Source organism: Neolamprologus multifasciatus, chromosome 13 (genome assembly GCF_963576455.1).
Source record: "Neolamprologus multifasciatus chromosome 13, fNeoMul1.2, whole genome shotgun sequence".
NCBI classification, from domain to species: Eukaryota; Metazoa; Chordata; class Actinopteri; order Cichliformes; family Cichlidae; genus Neolamprologus; species Neolamprologus multifasciatus.
The window spans coordinates 1,345,280-1,367,270 of record NC_140451.1 but is presented as its reverse complement, the minus strand read 5'-3'; the positions used below and the strand labels follow the sequence as shown (position 1 = coordinate 1,367,270).

At 42.1% G+C, this 21,991-nt stretch overlaps 1 protein-coding gene across 2 annotated transcripts; it reads right to left on the bottom strand.

The window, feature by feature from the left end:
* Positions 1–9,075: 9,075 nt before the first annotated feature.
* cdk1 (cyclin dependent kinase 1) lies at positions 9,076–21,451 on the bottom strand. 2 transcript variants are annotated; one of them, XM_085181936.1, is made up of 8 exons: positions 21,339–21,451; positions 20,726–20,768; positions 20,329–20,485; positions 19,896–20,019; positions 17,132–17,302; positions 14,999–15,162; positions 11,196–11,337; positions 9,076–9,317 (listed from the first exon to the last, which is right to left on the bottom strand). In XM_085181936.1, the coding sequence occupies exons 2-8, from the start codon at positions 20,760–20,762 to the stop codon at positions 9,201–9,203; spliced, it is 912 nt and encodes a 303-aa protein (XP_085038062.1). In that variant the 5' UTR covers positions 20,763–20,768; positions 21,339–21,451; the 3' UTR covers positions 9,076–9,200. The 2 variants fall into 2 exon arrangements, with proteins under 2 accessions (XP_085038062.1, XP_085038063.1); XM_085181937.1 differs by lacking the exon at positions 21,339–21,451 and adding an exon at positions 21,214–21,236.
* Positions 21,452–21,991: the final 540 nt, after the last annotated feature.

Sequence of the window (21,991 nt, the reverse complement as noted above, 5' to 3'; positions counted from 1 at the left end):
CAGTGGGGAGAAGCAGACCGCCCCGACTCCGCAGCAGCAGGGAGGCCCCACACTCCGGACCCCAGTCGGACGGCCAACTCCTCCTCCTAGCCCCCCTGCTCCAGCAGAAAGCAGAGAACGAGGGTGAGAGAAGACTCCTAACCTCCCTCCACCCGCTCATTGTAGTGTTGATGTATGTGTGTTCTAAGGTGCGTTTAAAACCCAGGAGGGCATGGAGCCACCTGCCAGAGAGCAGCAGGTAAGCGCATAGTCCCTCCTGCTAGCCCTCAATGTCTACGTGTATTTAAAATTGAGAGGTGGGCAACGACGCCGGGGGTGAGGTGTACACCCTGATGGTAATTGGGATTCCGTGTAGCGTGCCCACCCCCAAGATCCTATATTTATGTGTAATGAGAATGTGAGTAATGTGAATGTCTAAGTTGCGGGATAAAATTGAGGCAGAGGCAGCCAGAAGGGGACAGAGGGGGGGGGGGTTACCTCCTCTGCACCCTGGTGACACACCCCCACTCCAAGGCCCTGCATGTGTGGGTGGTTGTGGTGGAGCGGGAAGAGGGAGGCAGCTGGAGATGGGGAGGGAAGGAAGGGAGGAGCAAGTGACCCCTCCCTGGGGCCAGCTCCCCCGCTGACCCCAGTAGGCACCCCCATACTCCGCGACCCACCAGGGAAGGGGGGCCCAGGCCCATCCGAACCGGGGCCCAGCGCAGCGGCGCCGCCCGGCCCCACAGAGCCCGGGGCAGTCCACTCAACCCCACAACAGAGAAAACTGCACCCACCCCATCATCCACTCATCTTCCAGACTACATAAGACAATAGACGCCCAGGCTGAGATCTTCCTCCACCTCTCCTGTATCTCCCCCTCTTGCAGAGAGAGTTCCTGAGAGAGGAAAGCCCCTGCAAGATGTGACAACCCCCCCCCCACCAGTTGAAGAGCCCCCCAGCTGGCTCGGCGCACCGGCGGCACCCTGCGCCAGTGGCGGGCCCCCATATACCCACCGGCCCACAACCCCGGCAACACACCAACCAGGACCCAGGCCCCCGAGGCCCGGCCAGGGCCCCAGGCCAGAGCCGGAGCGCCCCCAGAACCTCACGCCCGTCCCGGACCCACCCAGGGGCAGCCAGGCTACCAGGTCAGTAACCCCCGTCCGTCAGCACAGACCCTCCCCTAGCCCCGCTGCACGTAGCCACGAGGAAGCCGTCACCTAAGAGCCAACAGAGCCCCTAATTGGCCATGACCGCTACCCCGGGTTGAGCCCCCCAAGGAAGATGCTCCCGGGGAACCCCCCGACGCCCCAAGCCTGACCCTACCCCCACACCAATCACAACAGTGAAGGCGAGACCAAAATATGACCCCCCACCCCCACTAGGTGATGGAGCTGATCAGAGGAGCCCAGAGCGATTGATCTGATGTGGTGGCAGAGGCTGTATCAAGACTAATGTAATCTAATAGATAATTTCTATATTGGTTAGAATTAAGATTGTTTTTATTTTTCCAGTTCATGAGGACTGTTTTCTTGGCTATGCATAGAGCAGTGAAAACCATATGGGCTATATTCTTTTCTGAAGTGACATTATCTAAGCTGCCCAACAAACACACTAAGGGGGAAGTTGGAATGTTACATTTCAGACACTTTGATAAGTCTTCACATATCTCGCGCCAAAACTTCTGAACTGGTGGACAGAACCAAAGAGCGTGGATATAATTGTCCGGTGAATTGGTTTGGCAGTGTGAGCAGTTGTTGGTAGATGCAAAGCCCATCTTGAACATCCGATGACCTGTATAGTGCACTCTATGTAGTATTTTGTATTGAATTAATTGAAGACTGGGATTTCTGATTAGATGAAAGGTTTTTAAGCAAATCTGAGACCAGAAGTTTTGGTCTAAGTTAACTGATAAATCCGCTTCCCATTTTGCAATAGGAAGTGATATTGATTCATCTGTTTTAGAAAGCATTCTGTATATTTTGGATAGTAATTTGGGGGTTTTAAGAGTAAAAAATTGAACCACACTTGGTGGTGTTTGTAGTTCAACTTGACCCAGTTTAAATTTCTTTTTTATTATGGATTTAATTTGTTGATATTCTAAAAATCTTTTCTTGTTGATCCCATATTGTGTAACTAGTCTGTCAAATGAAATAAATTCTGTTCCTTCTAGTATATGTTCTACATATTTGATTCCTTTACCATTCCAATCTGAAAAGTTTATCATATTATTGTTTTGTAATATGTCAGGGTTGTTCCAGATAGGTGTACGTTTGCATGGGATTAATGAAGACTCTGTCAACTTCAGAAACTCCCACCATGCTGTCAGAGAAGAGCTGATGTTGATGCTTTTGAAGCATTCATGTCGTTGGATGTTTGAGCTGATAAATGGTAGATCTGAAATCTCTAGATTATTGCAAAGTGCTTGTTCTACATCTAGCCAAGGTTCATCTAAGAGGGTATGTTTTAGCCATCCTGAGATAAACTGAAGCCTGTTGGCTAAGAAGTAGTGCTGAAAGTTAGGTAGTTCTAATCCTCCTTTATCCTTGGTCTTTTGTAGTGTTTTTAAGCTTATACGTGGGGGCTTATTTTTCCAAAGGAATTTGGACATATATGAATCTAGAGATCTGAACCAATCTTGCGGCGGTTTAGTTGGGATCATTGAGAATAAATAATTTATTTTTGGTAATACCATCATTTTTATAGCAGCAACCCTTCCCATGAGTGATATGGGTAGACATTTCCATCTAGCCAGATCACCTTCTACTTTCTTTAAAAGTGGGGTATGGTTTAATTTAGTTAGATCTGCAAGCTTGGGAGAAATATTAATACCTAAATATTTTATATTTCCCGATTGCAGTGGAGTAGAAGAGGAATTATGGAAGCAGCAATTAATAGGAAGGACTGTAGATTTTGACCAGTTAATTGAGTAATCTGATATTCTTGCAAAAGAGTTTATCAATTCAATCACCCCAGTGATATTGGTTTGTGAATTTTGGAGAAAGAGTAACACATCATCAGCATAAAGGCTGATTTTATGTTCTACGTTCTTGCATTTTATGCCCTTAATTGCTGAATTCTGTCTAATTGCTGCTGCTAGTGGTTCGATAAAAATTGCAAACAGTGAAGGGGAGAGTGGGCATCCCTGCCTGGTGCCCCTCAGGAGACATAAGCTGGAGGATGTCTGGTCATTTGTTCTGACACAAGCTGTTGGGGAATTATATAATATTTTTAACCAGTTGATGAAAGAAGATCCAAAACCAAATTTGTGTAAAGTTGCAAATAGAAATTTCCAGTTAACTCTGTCAAACGCTTTTTCTGCATCTAAGGAAAATATTGTAGTTTCAAGGTTTTTACTGTATGAGTAGTCTATCAAATTAAGTAATCTACGTGTATTTGTTGATGAGTGCCTACCTTTTATGAAACCAGTTTGGTCAGGATGAATTAAGAGGGGGGTTATTTTCTCTAGTCTCTTCGAGAGAGCTTTGCAGATTATTTTGAGGTCTACATTAATAAGGGATATTGGACGATAGCTTGAGGGATATACAGGGTCTTTGCCTGGTTTTAGCAGGAGATTAATGTTTGCAGAATTCATATTTGATGGAAGTCTGCCCTTTTCTTTGATTTCTAACAACGTTCTGTAAAAAACTGGTGCTAGAATCGTCCAGAATTCTTTGTAGAATTCTGCAGGAAAGCCGTCTGGACCTGGAGCCTTATTATTGGACATATTTATCAGGGCTTCCTGGAGTTCACCTGATGTCAGTGGCGAATCCAGTGCCATTGCTTGAGATTCTAATAATTTTGGGAGAGTTATGTTGTCTAAAAATTGATCAATTTCCTTTTTAGATGGGTTTATTTGTGGTGAATACAACGTTTTATAGAAATCCCTGAAAATGTTGTTTATTTGTTTCGGTTCATATATTGTGTTCCCAGATGAATCTTGAACAGCACATATAGTTGTTTTTTCTTTATTTATTTTTAACTGGTTTGCTAGAAATTTACCGGATTTATTACTATGTTCATAATTTTGTAAGCGTAGTCTTTGTACTAAGAATTTTGTTTTTCTATCAATTATCTCATTTAATTCTAGTTTTGTTTTGCGTATTTTGTTCAATGTTTCCTGATCTTGGTGGGACGCGTAGGCTTCTTCTAGTGATTTGATGTTTTTTTCTAATTCCTGAATATTTTTGTTTTCTTTTTTCTTTTTATGTGATGAGAAAGAAATTATTTTACCTCTCATCACAGCTTTCCCTGCTTCCCATAAAACAGAAGCTGATGTTCCGGGAGTGTCATTAAAGTCTAAATATGAAGTCCACTCTTTTTTAAAATATTTAATAAAGTCTTCATCATTAAGCAGTGATGTATTAAATCTCCAGTTTTTACTTGGCATAGTATTATTCTTGTGCATTAGTGTTAGAGATACAGGAGCATGATCGCTGACAGCTATAGGATGAATCTCAATGTCTGAAATGTCGCTCAGCAGTGAGCTGCTGACCAAAAAATAATCCAGACGAGAGTAGGAGTGATAAACATGTGAGAAAAAAGTATATTCCTTACTGGTGGGGTGAAGGGAGCGCCATGCATCGCAAAGACCAAAGTCGCTCATATACTGTTTGATTATATTTGTGGACTGCCAATTACGCTGAGTTCCTGCTGTATTGAGCCTATCCATTTCTTCATTCAGTCCAAGGTTGAGGTCGCCTCCAAGCACAAGTGTGCCATCTAAGTGTTCAGAGAGTGCACTGAAAAAACCGTGAAAGAATGAGGGATCATCAACATTTGGACCATATACACTTACAATACATAGATTTTTATCAAGTATAGATAGTTTAATGATTAAGAATCTGCCCTCTGGATCTATAACTGTATCGAGTACTGTGAAATTAATTTTTTTATGAATTAAAATTGCTACTCCCCTTTGTCTAGAATTATAACAGGCTGAGAACACATTAGGAAACTCAGGTGTTTTAAGTTCATTCGAACCTCTAAGAGGTCTGTGGGTCTCTTGTAAAAGGACAACATCTGCCTGTAGTTTTTTGAGTTGGTTAAATATTTTTAACCTCTTTTCTCTGGAGCCAGCTCCATTTACATTCCATGTAACGAATCTTAGTGCACCCATAGATGTCTGTGCATAACTAGGGGTGTACTCTGTGTGTGTCGCTTAGACAGGTGGAGAGAATATATCACTTGTTCATAAATAAGGAGAGGGAGAGAGAGAAAAAATGTGTGGCGAGATGCTCCCCGAGTCTGACTATGTGTTTGCATATTTACTAATATGAGTATGCTTGGCTTAAGTGTGTGTATCCTGTAGGTCTGTGTGCGCTGTCTGACTGATGTAAATGTGCTGCCGTTGAGCGCATGACTGTGCGTGATCGTGCAGTGAGTAAGTGTCGAAATAAATGATGTTGTTTGTGGAAGAGTGTGGAAGCAGGTGATCGAAGCAGTGAAAGAAATAAAGAAAGAAACCAAGGACGAGGGTGAGCAGCATAAAAACAAGAGGGGGAAAAGAGAGGAAAAAAAAAAAACGAGAAGAGAGAAAAGAAAACGTAAACATTCCAATTAAATCACTGACGGAGAGTGACGGTGTTAATATTGCTATGAAATCACACTTAAGATGTGATTTGATACCGGTAAGTTAAACAAATGTTAATCCAAGTTAGTGTGAGTGGATAGGGAAAGGGTGTAGCGGATTCTTATCTGGTCTGAAGTTAATACAGCCACGGAGTGATGTTGGGGTCGCGGTGGAGCTGTCCGTCCACGTACAGCCGGTCCACAGCGATGACAGCGCGGGAGCCTTTCTGGATGAAGCCGCGTCGAAGTGGGAAGAGGACCCTGCGTCGTTCCAGGATCTCTTTGGGGAACTGATCGTTCACGCTGAAGTCCGTTCCTTTTAATTCCCTGCCGCGGCTTTTCACATGTTGTTTTTGTTTGAAGTGGCCGAATTTGGCCACGATAGGACGTGGTCTCCCGGCCGTAGCCCGAATGGGGCCGAGGCGATGCACCCTATCGAAGACGATGTTCTTCACCATGTCCTCCGGCAGCTTCAGGTGGGTTTTGATGAAGCTTTTTACCGTGGTCTCCGCGTCCTCTCCAGCGGCTTCTGGAATACCAGAAAATACTAGATTATCACGCATGCTACGAGCTTGTAGATCAATAACCGTTTCTTTTATTTTTTTATTTTCTCTATTGAGCTGGGTAACATTTTCTGTGAGAGATTTCACCGACTCCCTTAGCGTGGCATTTTCAGCAGCGAGCGTTTCCACTTGCTGCTGGCTGAACTCCAGGGATTCTCGCAAGCATTTAAATTCCCGGTGAAGAATCTCCACCAGGGACAGCCTTGCGTCGAAACTGGACAATCGCTTGTCGATTGACTCCAGTATGTCGGCAATATCTTTGCCAGCTGGCGATGTTGTGCCGGGGGAATCTGCCGGGCGTTGTCTTTTCGACGACGGTGTCTCAGATTTGGCCGGGGAAGCTGTACTCTGGGCCTTCTTCATCACGAGATCCTGAAAGCACTGATCAATATAATCTTGGAGAGCGTCTAAACTCTCCCCGTTGTTCTCCAGGGTGTTGGAGATAATTTAGACAAATATTGTTAGTTATGAGACAATTGATAAGTGTATTTGGTAATACTGAAGCTTAAAGAAATTTGTTCAAATCTAAACTACCATTTGCTTTAATTTTCCGCCAAAATCTCCGGCGTCTGACGTCAGTTACAACATTAGTCGCTTACCTTGACTGTCACTTCCGCCCTTGACTGTCACTGTCAAAACCTCTGTCACTGTCCTTTTGTATTTTTTTTATTAAAATCTGCTAAAACTCCACCCGTGTCTGTGAATGTGTGCGTACTTTACAGAGAAGTTGTTGCTATGGTAATAAAAATAAAATTTTTATCATTAGAGAAAAAATTACCAATAATCATCCCACAGATGTAATATTATCTACAGCTACTCTTAGTTCCATTGATGTTAAGTTAGACTCTTTTTTTCCAATCGATCTTTCTGAGTTAACTTCAATAATTACTTCCTCCAAACCATCAACGTGTCTTTTAGACCCCATTCCTACAAAACTGCTCAAAGAAGTCCTGCCATTGATTAATTCTTCGATCTTAAATATGATCAACCTATCTCTAATAATCGGCTATGTACCACAGGCCTTCAAGGTGGCTGCAGTTAAACCTTTACTCAAAAAGCCATCTCTAGACCCAGCAGTCTTAGCTAATTATAGGCCAATCTCCAACCTTCCTTTCATATCAAAAATCCTTGAAAGAGTAGTTGTCAAACAGCTAACAGATCATCTGCAGAGGAATGGTTTATTTGAAGAGTTTCAGTCAGGTTTCAGAGCTCATCACAGCACAGAAACAGCTTTAGTGAAGGTTACAAATGATCTTCTTATGGCCTCTGACAGTGGACTCATCTCTGTGCTTGTCCTTCTTGACCTTAGTGCAGCATTCGATACTGTTGACCATAATATCCTATTAGAGCGATTAGAACATGCTGTAGGTATTACAGGTACTGCACTGCAGTGGTTTGTATCATATCTATCTAATAGACTCCAATTTGTGCATGTAAATGGAGAGTCCTCTTCACACACTGAGGTTAATTATGGAGTTCCACAGGGTTCAGTGCTAGGACCAATTCTGTTTACATTATACATGCTTCCCCTAGGCAGCATCATTAGAAGACATAGCATACATTTTCACTGCTATGCAGATGACACCCAGCTCTATCTGTCCATGAAGCCAGATAACACACACCAATGAGTTAAACTGCAGGAATGTCTTAAAGACATAAAGACTTGGATGGCCACTAACTTTCTGCTTCTTAACTCAGATCAAACTGAGGTCATTGTACTCTGTACGACTGTAATTCATTATTATCAGGAAGGATTTAATGATGATAATAAATTAATGATAATAAATCCGTCTTTTACGTCACCGACACAAGACAGACGGCAATTATCAGCGCCGGAGAAGACATCGCGAACGCTTCCATCCAGTGAAACTGTTAGGAACAACGTTGGAGAAACGTGAACATTTTATTTGTACTGTATAATCTGCAGATTCTGACAGAAATCTGCAACTATCCTTTGAAGCAGCGCTCCTCTCAAACAGCAATAAGGATCATTATTTTGTTATTTACATTATTATGTAAATAACAAAATAACTTAAAGCAAAAATTGGGAAACGTGAAGTCTGAAGTCTTTATATTAAGGCCATCAGTCAAACAATACTGTTGTTCTGGGTCTAAACAGAGCGCGTTTGCTGTCACATTTTATTTGTAGTGTGAACGAGCAGACAAAAAAATTGGAATTGAGCATCAAGACCTGCAGAGTGAACGTAGCCTAAGTTTCTCCTGTGACAGTCGGTCTATTCTTTTTGCTTTTAATGCAGGACAGTAGCACATTAAAGCCAGCTGAAAACTTTCTTCAGTTCAGGTGGACATGACTCAGGGGAAAGCTTCGATGACCGTCCTATTAGCTGGGACGAGCCTGTGAAGATAGTCTGAGGAAGTTTGGGGACCTTTGCCCCACAACTAAAATATAAATGTTAAAGTTACAAAAAGATGAACACAAAGCTGAGTTGCAGGTGTTTGAGTGCAAACATCACGCTCAGTGTTAACAAATGTTTAAGTTCTTATGTTTAATACAAACTCACCTCGTCTCCATCGTTACAGATGAGCCTGTGTGCTGCAGATTATTGTATGTATCGATGTGTAACTTCAAATAAAGCTCTTATTTAACACAAAGAGTTGAATAGGGGAACATGAACACTTAAGTACAGCACAATGTTTGAGTCTCCTTTTCTTTATAATACCTCCTGAATCCACAGTAAGTGTCCCGTCGTGATGTATGAGGGAGAAATTGTTTGTCCTCCCCAGAGATCACCATAACATTACACAGCACTTCTAATTACTCACAGCACACTTGGTGTTGTGAGTGCGGCGTACTCAGTGTAAAATGGGGAAATGTGTTTTTCCCGTCATAGTTACCGTGAAGCAAACTCCGTAACATTAAATAAGACACCCTGAACGTCACCGCCGCGCATAATGATGTTGGAAAGAAGGAGACATTCGGTCCAAATAACTGAGCAGGAAAAAAAGAAAAAAAGTGCAGTTTTATTAAAGATTGACACTTTTTCCTCACACAGACACACAAATACACATACACATATTTACAGAGTCACAAATGGTATGTGTTAATAAGCAAAGTCAGTATGCAGTTTAGATTTTGTTGATGTTGGCAGCTGGCAGGGTGGATTTGTCCAAGTCGTCAAAGTAAGGGTGCGTCATGGCCTCACGGGCAGAGATCCGTTTGGGCGGATTGTAGGTCAGCATTTTCTGCAGAGACGAGACCAGAACAGGACGTTATTCTCCAGAACCTGAACATGCAGGAGTCCCTGGACCGGAAACTGGCACCAGCTCAGCTTCATGACATCATCAGCAGGGCTTTGCCACATCAGCTTATTATTAACAATAAGAAAACAATGTCAGATGTGCCACCAGCTGCAGGTTAAACATCTTTAACACTGTGTCACCACTGCTGACCTGTAATGCTAGCAACAATCCTGGTGACTAGTTTCTTTAAAGCAGCGGCGCATGCTGCTGTGCTGTTTCAAAATTCACAACAACCACTTAAAATCTAAAACAACAACAATCATCTGTTTGCTTCTGCTAGTCCTGCACAGCCCATCATCAGGACAAACACTTCACATTAGGAAACTCACTGTTTAAACTGAAAAGCTGCTGATGGCAAAAATGTAACTGAATAAATACAAAGAAAAATCATCACTAACTTCTTTGAATTAATGTGATTTAATTTTGAGGGTAAAGCAGCGCGTGGCTGCTTCCTGTCCCACAGCTGAAACTCTGCTCACAGGAGGCAACAGGTCAGTACTCACGATAGAAGCACTGCAGTATCACCTCAGGACAGCTGTGCAATAACACAAACCCTCACTGACCTTAGTTACCTGAGGCCACATTGTAAAGAAATGTGGGTCAAAATTAATATACAGTGGAACCCCGGCTTACGAAGACGCCATTTAACGAAACATTTACGTTACGAAGACTCTTAACGGCAATATTTCTGCCTGTGGTACGACAAAACGCCCGCGTAATGAAACGCGTTTCGCTGTGTGAAAGACGTATTGTTGTTGCAGTGCGCTACTTTGTGTGCTTTTCGTTCGCAATCAGCCTGTCGTTCATTCAAAATGGGACCGGCGTAAATAAGAGCGAGTTTGAAAAAATATCATTGCACAGTGTACGCACGCACATTAACATAAATGTACGTTTTAAAGTTTAGAATTAAATTCCATAATGTACAGGTACGTGTGCTTTCTTCAGCCTCCACCAAGAACGTCGTCTTCAGCATCGCCTCACGCAAAAAGGAGCTTCGACTTACGAAAATTGTGACTTACGAAAGACCCTCTGGAACAAATTAATTTGGTAAGTCGAGGTTCCACTTTATATAGAAATAAGTAACGCTGGTTTACAAGCCCTCTGTATCTGCATGTTGTTCTAGTTAAATGAATGATGTCACCTGCTAACTGCTTCATTATTCATTCACTGTTATGTAAATCTTAATAGGTGCTCGTGTGTCCTGGTTTCTCACAGCAGCTCCTCCACCTGATGTCTCCATAAATGTTCATGTTCATGCAGAAACTAAAGACCACCTGCAGCCCGTGATGGCGGTGACCTCTGACCCCGATGATGCGTGACACTGATTTCCTCTCTGATCTGTTACCAAGTAAAAGTCAAGCTAGTAGAAAATCTAAAGTGGTTTATTTCAAACGATGCCCTTCATAACACTGAAGTATAGAGAAGTGTGATGAAGCTCCACCTTCTCCATCAACATGGAGCAAACACACCATCAGCCTTTACTGTCAACTGAGTCCCACGTGAGCCGTGACACAGTCCAGCTGCATTTCACATCTATGAAAGGCGGAAGAAAAAGTAGTTCCTACCAATCATACGTGTCAAACGTGTCTACATGACTGTCGATTTAAAGCAAACAATAGTGAATCACTCAAACAGACACTTCTCAAAACGCCTGGTTGAATATCACCATCACAATTTTGTCCTGAGGACAGAAAGTCACCACAACACCTCCAGCCTCAGGAAACAGGTGAGGTGAGCAGGTGTTTGACCTGCTTCCCTCTGGTACGACGAGAATAAAAGGCTGTTCTGTTCAGCATGCTGTGGTGCTGCCTTTGTCCTTACCGCCAGCAGATCCAGGCCATTCTTATCCAGGTTTTTCACCATGGATGAGAGGTTGCCAGATTTCCATTTGGGAAAAGTGTTTTTGTAGTCCGGCAGACTCTCAACATCCGGCCACACATCATTGTTTGGGGTTCCCAGCGTCCTGGAAAAAAGACAAATGCAACAAAGACTCCAGGGTCAGTTCGTTTGTTTTCATGAGCCACAACGTGTTAAAACACCGCAGACAGTCTACAGCTGACGCTTTAAATCTGACACACTCTGTGTTGTTTTAAATGCCAGAATAATGTGAGTACGGCACCAGATGTGAACACTAACCCTGCCGTACAGGCCCAATCTCACCAATCCCTGCTTCTCCACACAATCCAGGCTGCCTCTAACTGTAGGAATGACTTTACCTGACATCAGGAGACTGTCAGCACCAAGGTTATTATCGTTAACGAAAACTAACGAAATAACGAAAACTAGAAGTGAAAAAACATTTTCGTTAACGGAAATAAAAATAAAAACAAAAAAAGGAAAACTAACTAAAACTATAATGAGTGTTCACAAAACTAACTAAAATTAACTGAATTTATAGCAAAAATGTGTTTAGTTTTCATTGATGTGTGCGTGTCATACAAGAGTCAAGGGTGAAAATGAAGTTTAGTTTCCAGATTGTTTTCTTGCTGCGTCTCATTATGCCAGCAGGTGGCAGCACGTTAGTCGAGTCGTCTGTGTCGCTGCTCCGTCCACGCGCAGAATCATGTCAGGAAAAGTCGGGAGCCAGAGTCCAATTTGGGATTACTTTGAATATGACTGTGTTTTGGATAAAGCAAGTGTCTTGTAGTGGAAACAGACGAATTATGAGGGACATTTCTAAAGGGAAAAAAATCCCACAAACCTTAAAGTGCACTTGAAAAGCTCACACAAGAAGGCTAACCTAGCTTAGCTTGAGAAGGTAAGAGAGCACACTCAACCCTCATCCCCAGAAAACAGAAGCTAACCCCAGGCAAGGCAGCGTGATGCATCCCGAGACAACAGGACGGGGATATCTACACAACTGTGTGAGTCAATTACCTTCAAAAAGTTTATCAGTTCACTTGAACCAAAATTACGAACACCCGGTGCTGCGAGAGTTAATAGTCTCATTGGGGCCAAGATATACATTTTATAGTTGCCTGGTATCAATGGTTGTTCATCTGCCTTTATTTATTTATTTAAAGAACCCACAGGTGGGAATGTGAGTTGTCTGTCTCTGCGTGTTAGCCCTGCGACAGACAGGCGACCTGTCCAGGGTGCAGTATGGTAGCTGGAATAGCAACATACCCAAGGATGAGCAGAATGACTGATATGATGAAACTGGGATTTTGTTACACTTAATTATTGCAAACACAACTAAAACTAAACTGAAACTAAGGATTTTCAAAAAAATAAAAACTAAACTAAACTAGCAAACAATTGGTAAAAACGAATTAAAACTGATATAAAATTGAAAATCTGAAGTCAAAACTAAATAAAAATAAAAACTAATGAAAATTGCAAAACTATTAAAACCCTGGTCAGCTCTACGTTAGGACATCAACGTGACATCAACACTAACACAACTTCTCTGGCTCTACACCGCAAATGTCAACAACAGATTTATGTGTTTAAGCACTAACGTTTGCTATAACAACAATGTGTAGTTGTTCACCACACACACTTACATTCAAAGGCTTCATCCTGATGAAGTAATGATGTAGAAGAATACCAGGTACCAGATGTGTTAACTATGTCAATCACAGACACACACGTGTGAGGCTGCTGTTCCACCTAATTACTTTTTTATCTATGCAGCTAGAGACAGCCGAGGGTGACGCTGTGCTCCACGATGAATTATTCATGTTTCAAGGTAAAAAGACTCAAGGACGCCACGGCTCAACTGTTATGGTGCGAGGTGCACACTAGGGTGGTGGATCCAGGAAGACTGCGCGAGTGTGCACATCAGCTGTCCGTGGTCTTCACTAAGATCATCAGTGCATCACTGTCCCAGTCCTTCAGCCCCCCCTGAATTCAGCCACAATCGTTCCACTACCCAGAGAGACCAGAGGCAGCCTGAACTGGCTGCTGTGATGCTCTGCAGACTGAAACTTCAGCAAGGCTAACCATCAGCATCGACTGGAAGTGCATGGATGGACCTCCAATGGAAGTCAACACCCTGAGAGAAGAAGGCCCATCAGCATCTCCACTTACTGAGGGATCTAAAACCTGAACAGGGAGCTGGTGACGACTGCATCTGTGTGGTTCTTGAGCTGTACTACAGCACACAGGGAGGCACTTAGAGGGTCATTAACAGAGGCCAAAACACTCATTACTGGCCCCCTCTTCTCCTCCCTGGAGGAAACCCATCACTGTGGTGACCTGCATCCACTCAGGACACCAGGTGTTTACGCTTCGGTCCTCCCACAGGAGATCCAGGACGCCGAGGTCATTGACAAACAGACCTCAGCCCTAATCAATGCTAACAGCTCTGTACATACTGTTTATGCACACATGGTATTTATTTATTGTGATTGTCTTGCCTTTAACAGTGATAAGCTACACTCACTACAGATCTGACAGAGTTGGTTGACCCACAGCAGACAGTAGTTAGTAATAGTTAAATAAAAGTTAATAGTAGGGCTGCTCGATTATGGCAAAAATGATAATCACGATTATTTTCACTGAGCTCTCGATTATTTGACGATATTTATTTAACAATAACAATGTGTTGAATAATGACTTTAAAAAATAATATAAAATAGTGTGAAAATACTGATAACAGTGCAAATGTTTGCAATATAAGAAATAAATGAAAAATGTAAACATCTATGTTTAGTGAACTTTGCAGTGTTGCTCTGTGGTGCAGCTACGACACTGTAGCAAAGTTTACACACTGTGTCACTTGATCCACGTCTGACTCTGAACCCATAATGTTTCCACACCACTCAAGTTTTTTTACCTCTCTTTTCAACCAACAGCATCACTCTCCTCTCCAAATAACTTCTGCTGAGCTTCCCTCGGGTCCTCTTAATCAGCGGTCCCCAACCCCCGGGCCTCGGACCGGTACCGGTCCGTGAGTCGTTTGGTACCGGGCCGCGAGAGTTGAGGCTCAGGTGTGAAATGTATAGTTTTCAGGGTTTTTATCGGTTTTCAGCGTTATTTTGTTATCGTTTTTATCGTTTACTCGGTTTTCCTGGGTCTTTTCACGTGTTATGAATAAATTTTATTTTTTTCGGTACCAGTACTAGTTTTATTTTGCTGACAATATTTTCACAGGCCGGTCCGTGAAAATATTGTCGGGCATAAACCGGTCCGTGGCGCAAAAAAGGTTGGAGACCGCTGCTCTTAATTGTTGTGACACGTGTTCGAAATGCAGAGAGGTGCGCTCGGTTTGCCACACGGCGCGAGAGTAAAGCACGAGGGAGGGGCTAATAATCGGCTCAGTCATTTTTAATGATCGTTGAAAGCCCAGATCGTAATCGAGATTAAAATTTGATTAATTGAGCAGCCCTAACAGTAGTTGTGTGTGTACAGTCAGACTGCAGTCTTTAAGAGCCAGACACAAAGCAGCCAGTCCTCGTAAGTACAAGAACACCACACGTGGAAACATGAGATCCACAGCTTTAGCCAATCGTCTCTCCCACTCACACAAAAGGCTGAGCTCATCTGTAAATGTAACATTTCTCGCACCAACAGTTCTTGATGTTTGCTCGTCTTTCTCAATTCAAATTGAAATCAGCAGTTCAACTAAACTTCAGCTTCTATTGTTTCTAAACACATGAAGATGTTTTTGCTGCGGCTACCTGAAGATCCTGAAGAGCTGGTCTATCTCAGAGTCTCCATGAAACAGAGGCTTCTTAGTAGCAAGTTCTGCAAAGATTGTCCCGGTGCTCCAAACATCGACGGGGGTGGAATATCGGGGCGACCCCAGCAGGACCTCCGGGGCCCGGTACCAAAGAGTGACAACCTGGGAACACACAAGCAGGACAGACCTGGCTGTTTGTGACGTTTCAGATTCACACGTCGCCTTGCTTGATGTCATTCTCACATGTCTGGATTTACACTCACGGTCTCATTCTGACAGTTTATTAATCACCATAAACATTTCTAACATTTCAAAACTTGTGCACAAATCTTGTAACAGTTGTATGAAACGCTTGCAGCCTGTTTCTGAACCACTACAGCAGTTTATTTGTGCGTCGCTCCTAAAACTCTCCTCTCACAATCAAACGCTGCCTGGTTCATTCATGCAGCACGTTTACAACAGTCTGTGCTGCAACCTGCTTAACAATGTAAAACGTCACGAAAATAATAAAATGCACAACAATGATGCAGTGAAATATAAAAGAGAAAAACTAAAATGACAAATATAAAAATAAATTGTGCTATAAGTTAAAGCTCTTCTAGTCTCACTGACCACTCCAAACTACAAAAAGCCACATTCACACATTGATATAGCCCTTTATTCTTTGCCATAAATGCTTCATCTTTGCCACTCAGACAGTGACGGACTGGAAATTTGGGGATTTGGTATCCTGCCCAAGGACACTTTAATATGTAGACCTCTCTGATTTACCCTGAGATTGAAGGAGAGTGAATACTAATCTCATGTTCATTACGTGGACACAAACGCAAACAGGTTTATGAGGTTTCAGCGTTGTTGTATTTAGTGGCTTTCTGTGCTGCCCTCAGTTATGCAAAAGATTTTTGGTAATGTTGATGTCTGGGTTCTGGGCTGGCCTGTCCATGACTGATTGTATTCTGCGGTGCGCTTTTCTATCCATGTATACTTTCAGTGCAGTGGCAGTGCATTTGGGATCGTTGTGATACTGAAAAATTGTTTTTGATGGATTTTTTTCCCATTTCTTAAAGACATTTTCCATAGATGCAAATAAAGAAATGGGCAGGTGTGGCTCAGGTGGTGGAGCAGGTCAGTGGATTGACTCCTGACTCCTCCAGTCCTACTTGTGCCCACAATTAGCCTTAGGCAATGTACTGAACCCTGAGCGCTCCTGATGCATCTATTGGAATTTGAGTGAATGTGAAAAAATGCTTGGGCACAGATTAAAGCACTGAATCGTATGTATGGGACTGAGTAAATGAGACTTGCAGCAGGAAGTCCTGTGAGTACTCAACAACAACACCATAAAAGTACCAGCCCATGTAATAATAATGTGTTTTGTTTCCAGCAGCCTGCAATACAAATTCCTAAAGATACAATTTAAACTGGTTTTTTGAAAAGTTGCCTGTTATGTGTAGTCATAGGGTGCCTTTTCATGTTCGAATGAGTCATAGGTCAGTGTTAAATGGATTTAAAAACAAAAACCATTCCTCTGAAAATCGTCAGGTACAAGGACTGATGAGTGGAAAAAGCTGCCATTATCCAAAAAAGCCCATGAGAAAGCTACGAACTACTGAAACCAGTTAAAAATGACAAGAAAACCAGACTCCTTGGAAGCATGATATAAAGAAATGGTGGATGTATGAGGGGAATTTAGTATTTTGCTCAGAAAGTTTGTAGTGTGTGAAATATAATGACTTGATTTAAAAACAGATTAAATAAAGAGCATAAAGCAAAATAAATTATGCCTTCACTGTTTCTTCCTGTACTAAATGTGACAATAACATTCAAGAAAAAGCCTCATGCAAAATCATAACTCTGGTTTTACGTGGAGTTTCAAAACTGGCACATAGTTTGAAGTCCTCACTTTCAACACGAGTGCCTCGAAGCGACACGTTGTAGATTGGTCATGTGATTTGGCTGCACCGGGGCGCCCGTCGACCCCAGAGGGTCACCTGCACAGAGTCGGTCTAAATCTGTATTCCTCAAACCAAAAAGGATTTTTCTTGGTTTTTAAAATGACAAGAAAAAGTAAAAGAAATGTTCTGAGATGCAGCGGCCGACACATCCCAGGAGCTGTGATGAGGATCCTTACCTCGTGGGTGTAGACCCTGACAGGAACACCAAAGGCTCGAGCCAAGCCAAAGTCTGCCAGTTTGATAACGCCCTTGTTGTCGATCAGCAGATTCTGTGGTTTCAGGTCACGATGGAGCACTCGGCGACAGTGACAGAAGTAGATGCCCTCCAGTATCTGGTACAGGTAGCTCTAAACGTGTTGGAGAACGAGCAGATCTTTAATGAGCAGCAGCCAAATGACACAAAACGTGAAACGTGACAGAAAAATGTGTCATTTCCAAACCAGACGTGCTTTAGTATTCAGAGTGTCACAGTTTTCCTTTGTTTTTTACACAAAGTGTTGAGTTAAAAGTGTTCTACCTGCTTCTTTTTACAATATTGTAAAATTCAACTACATACGTGGAGTCAAAGGTTAATAAGCTGTTTCACAGTAGTTTACTGTCAGAAACAGCACCACCATGTTTATCCCACCAGGTCCTGTGTGAACAGAATCATCTTACACAAAAGTGTCGGCCTCATGTTTGTTTTATAATTTAACTCAACAATAATTTAATGGTCTTTAATATTATTGGAGCTTTGTTCAAAGCTCGCCTCAGATTCCAGAGTGCAAAACTGTGTGGACTGCGTCACATCTTCAGACAGTAACAGGAAAATAAAAACGACCAATAGAAATGAAGCCGTGCTGCGTTCAGTGAACGACAGGTTTACGAGCATCAGTCGGGACCTCCACAGTCATTCAGTGCTGTGGAAACGAGACATTCTTCACTAGTGGGAATAGTTACCAAGCTTTATTCTTTATGATGAGAGATGACAGGGAGCAGGCACCTCTGTTACACGATGTCACAGCAGAACAAAGCAGAGATCCTGTTGGATCAGAAGATGCGCTGCTGTACCTCCTGGGCTACAGCCACATCACACACTGATCAAACGTCCCAATTTTCTCCAGTAAAAGTCAAACAAATGACATAAAATAAAGATTTATTGAGGAAATTAATGACTGGTTGTGCCACAATTTTCTCCAGCTAAACAAAGATAAAACTGAGGTAATAGTCTTTGGAGCCAAAGAAAAACGATTACAGGTCACCAGAGAACTTCAGTCTATACACCTAAAAACCACAAACCAGGAGAGAAATGTGGGTGTAGTGATGGATGCAGACCTAAACTTAGAAAAACACATCAAGACAATAACAAAGTCAGCTTACTATCACCTCAAGAATATATCAAGGATAAAAGATCTGATGTCTCAACAGGACCTGGAAAAACTAGTCCATGCATTCATCTTTACTAGGCTTGATTACTGTAACAGCATCTTTACAGGTCTACCTAAAAAATCCGTCAGACAACTACAGCTCATTCAGAGCTCTGCTGCTCGAGTCCTCACTAAGACCAAACAAGTGGACCACATCAGTCCAGCTCTGAGGTCTTTACACTGGCTGCCTGTCCGTCAGAGGATAGACTTTAAAGTTCTGATGCTGGTCTATAAAGCTCTGAATGGTTTAGGATCAAAATACATCAGTGACCTCCTGACCCAGTCTGAACCTTCCAGATCCCTCAGGTCATCTGGATCCGGTCTTTTATCAGTTCCCAGAGTCAGAACCAGACACGGAGAAGCTGCATTCAGCTTTTATGCTCCTTATATCTGGAACAAACTCCCAGAAAGCCTCCGATCAGCTGAAACACTCAGTTTATTTAAATCCAGGTTGAAGACTCACCTGTTCTCAGCTGCATTTGAATAAAGCACCAAATCTGCACTTAAGCTTAAATTTCAAAACGTACATTTTAACGACTGATTTTATCTGTTTTGATTTTATCTGTTTTGATTTTATATACTGTTTTGTTTATTTGTTAATTAGTTAGTTTGCTTGTTTTAATCAATTTTAAATCATGCTTTTTATTTGTTTTTGTTTCTAATGTCTCTGTAAAGCACTTTGAATCACCTTGTTGTTGAATTGTGCTATACAGATAAACTTGCCTTGCCTAAGGACCAGTCTGTGCAGGCCGGGTCCTTCGAAGGATGCTGGCCCTGCATCGTGGGTTTGGTTTTTTTAAAAATGGGGGTTTGTGGTGGGATTGCTTTCAGGAGTTGGGCTCGGCCTCTTAGCTCCACTGAAAGGACCTCTCTCAGCACATCAGGACATTTTGGACAAACGTCACGCTCCCAAACACTTTGGGTGTGGCCCTCTCCTGTTTCAACATGTCCACGAGGAGACCCGACTACTGACAAGACCCAGGACTGCAAACAGGACTTTTCATCCATCATCAGTGTTGGAGCTCATAAATGCGCTTCTGGAAGATCAAACACTTTCCTAAACCTTGTGAAATGTCAAGGTTAAGAATGGGATGTCTCTAATTTTTGTGAGTGTGAAGGCAGACGAGTAAATACTTCAGGCAATCTAGCGTATGAAGTTTCATATCCATGTTTCTTTACCTGAGAAGAAGAAAACGCTAAAGAAAAAGAGCAACATCTGAATAAGATGTCGCGCTCTTCCTCCTCGCCCTTTGACCTCGAACACTGAAGGAGAAGTTCAGGATACACTTAACAAGTCACATCAGTGTTGCTGTCATTGGACAGAAGCGAGTTTCACTGACTCATCAACACAATGGCCGCTGTGTGTGCTGCACAGTCGAGGGTTGAGACTGCAATCGACTCATTTTGCACACTGTAACTTTAAGAGTTTGGCCCATGAATTATGTAATACATTATCTGCTAACGTAACCCATCTCAGATTCAAAAGCTTCAAGTTCAAGCAACTATTGCACCACTGAATTAATGTAATACTTACCTTGACCAACATAGAGTCCATGTACTGGCCAGAGGGGATGGAGTCCAAGTATTTCTTCAGGTCCATGGACAGGAACTCGAAGATGAGGTAGAGACGAGATTCTTGCATTAGGACATCGAGGAGTCTGGATTACGCACAAATACACGAGTTCATACTTTATGTATACATTTCTCATTAGATGTGACTGAGCAGCACTCTGCACAATACTGAAGCTGCTGATCCTGCAGTGTCAACTATCGCTACACATGCATTTATATAATGAACTTGATGCATATCTTCAAAACTTCACAATATTGTTTGACCAACACCATGTCTCTCCATGCTGCACAAAGGGCACTAGACAATATAGAGAAGTATTGCACATATAAAAATTCAAACCTCGTGTTATAAAAACCAAAAGGATTTTAAGATCAAAGAGAATTTGAGAGCTTACCGTACAACGTTGGGATGTTTCAGCTCCTGGAGCAGAGAAACCTCTCTGACAGCTGTGCTGGGAACGCCCTCCTCCTCACTCTCCAGTCGGATCTTCTTCATGGCCACAATTTGCCCCGTTCCCTTGTGCTTACCTTTATACACAACCCCATATGTACCTGGGGGAAAGCACGAGCACTGGATGAATGTACTGGCAGCTCCTGTTTATGCTTCCAAATTGCTGGACATCATTACTTGTTACCAAAGTAATTCTTGTCAAAAGAAGAACAACTTTATAACCATGAGATTGTTGAGCAAACAGATTACAAGAAAACTTGACTACACACATAATTACACATTTTTGAAGTATCAACATTTGTAGAGCTTCATGTGAATAATTTAGATACGTTAAAACCAACCTTCTCCAATTTTCTCTATTTTCAGGTAGTCTTCCATTATTGCCTGAAAGGAGAAAGAGAAAAACGCTGTAACGTAAACAACTAACTGCATTCACTTCTATCAGCTTACACACATATCTAATCATTGTTGAGTGTCGATATTAGGTTCGATCAGCCTTTTATTTAAAAATGAACTAAACAACAAGCCTGTTCGTATCGAGCACGACCTTGTACGGAAATCATTCAAACTGGAAACTCATGTCACGTTGATTTAACCATTTACAGTAATGCAGACGGGCCTTTCGCCAGATCAGCAGGCTACCTCAAAATACGACCGGAGACGTTTTGAAACGTTAGTTTTGTTGCATTAAGCAGCTGTTTTCCCGTCGCTCGTTTTAGTAACTAAGGCTAGTTAGATATTAAGCAGTCGTGAAATTAGCTTTTCTGATTAACGACCAAGAGAGGACCACTAACGTTAGCTTAACAAAGTGTTTAGCCATCAAAGTCACCTTTTTTGAATGTCATGCTAACTGCTAAGACACGTTGTGTCGGGCGTTCATGTTCCGCATTAGCTAAGGAGTCTTTTAAATGTAAAATTTAAATTTCACTTATACTGACAAATATAAAAAATTACCTGTTTGTGCCTCGTTTTTTACAGACACGAACAAACTGCCGCTGGAACGCTCCCGGACTCTTTTGAAATGACTGGAGTGCAGCAGCAGGTTAAAACAGTCCAATGAGCATACGGAATGTATTTTCAAAACAGCCAATAAGAGGAAAGGAAGGCTGTCACGTGTGTAGAGCGGGAGACAACCCGCCGATGTCCTTGGGAGCGTTCACTGACGCTGGGATATTTAAGCCCTACCCACTTCTAGGATCCGATTGAATTACATACTATTTATTTCTACAGTTAAAGTTAGATTAAATATCGTTGTGCAGATTGTAGATTACACAGAATGCGTATACAAGAAAAATAGCCTACATTTACTTCTTGTGTCTTGTTATAAATTTGCTGTCGGTTACTTTATCAAGATAACTGGGCTCAACTTCCTTAATTTGGTTTACTATATTTACTATATTAATATTAATTTTCATGTATTAGCAAGTAGTGCATTTATAGTCAGGAGTCTGACACATTTGCAGTTATTTTTGCTAAGTGAAAAAGTGTAATATTGGCTACATATCTCTTTCAGAAATACATAATATCTATAACTACCCCAATTTTATGTCAGCGGCCTGTACTATCCATTAACAATGCATTAAGGAAGGTAAGGGTCAGTAAATAAG

Bases quoted from the DNA above. Each gene is read 5' to 3' on its own strand.
- cdk1 (XM_085181936.1), bottom strand. From the start codon at position 20,762: ATGGAAGACTACCTGAAAATAGAGAAAATTGGAGAAG. The intron at 20,020-20,328 runs GTAAGCTCTCAA...TGCGTAATCCAG, and splicing joins AAACATCCCAACGTTGTACG to ACTCCTCGATGTCCTAATGC. The intron at 9,318-11,195 runs GTAAGGACAAAG...TCGTCTCTGCAG, and splicing joins ATGGCCTGGATCTGCTGGCG to AAAATGCTGACCTACAATCC.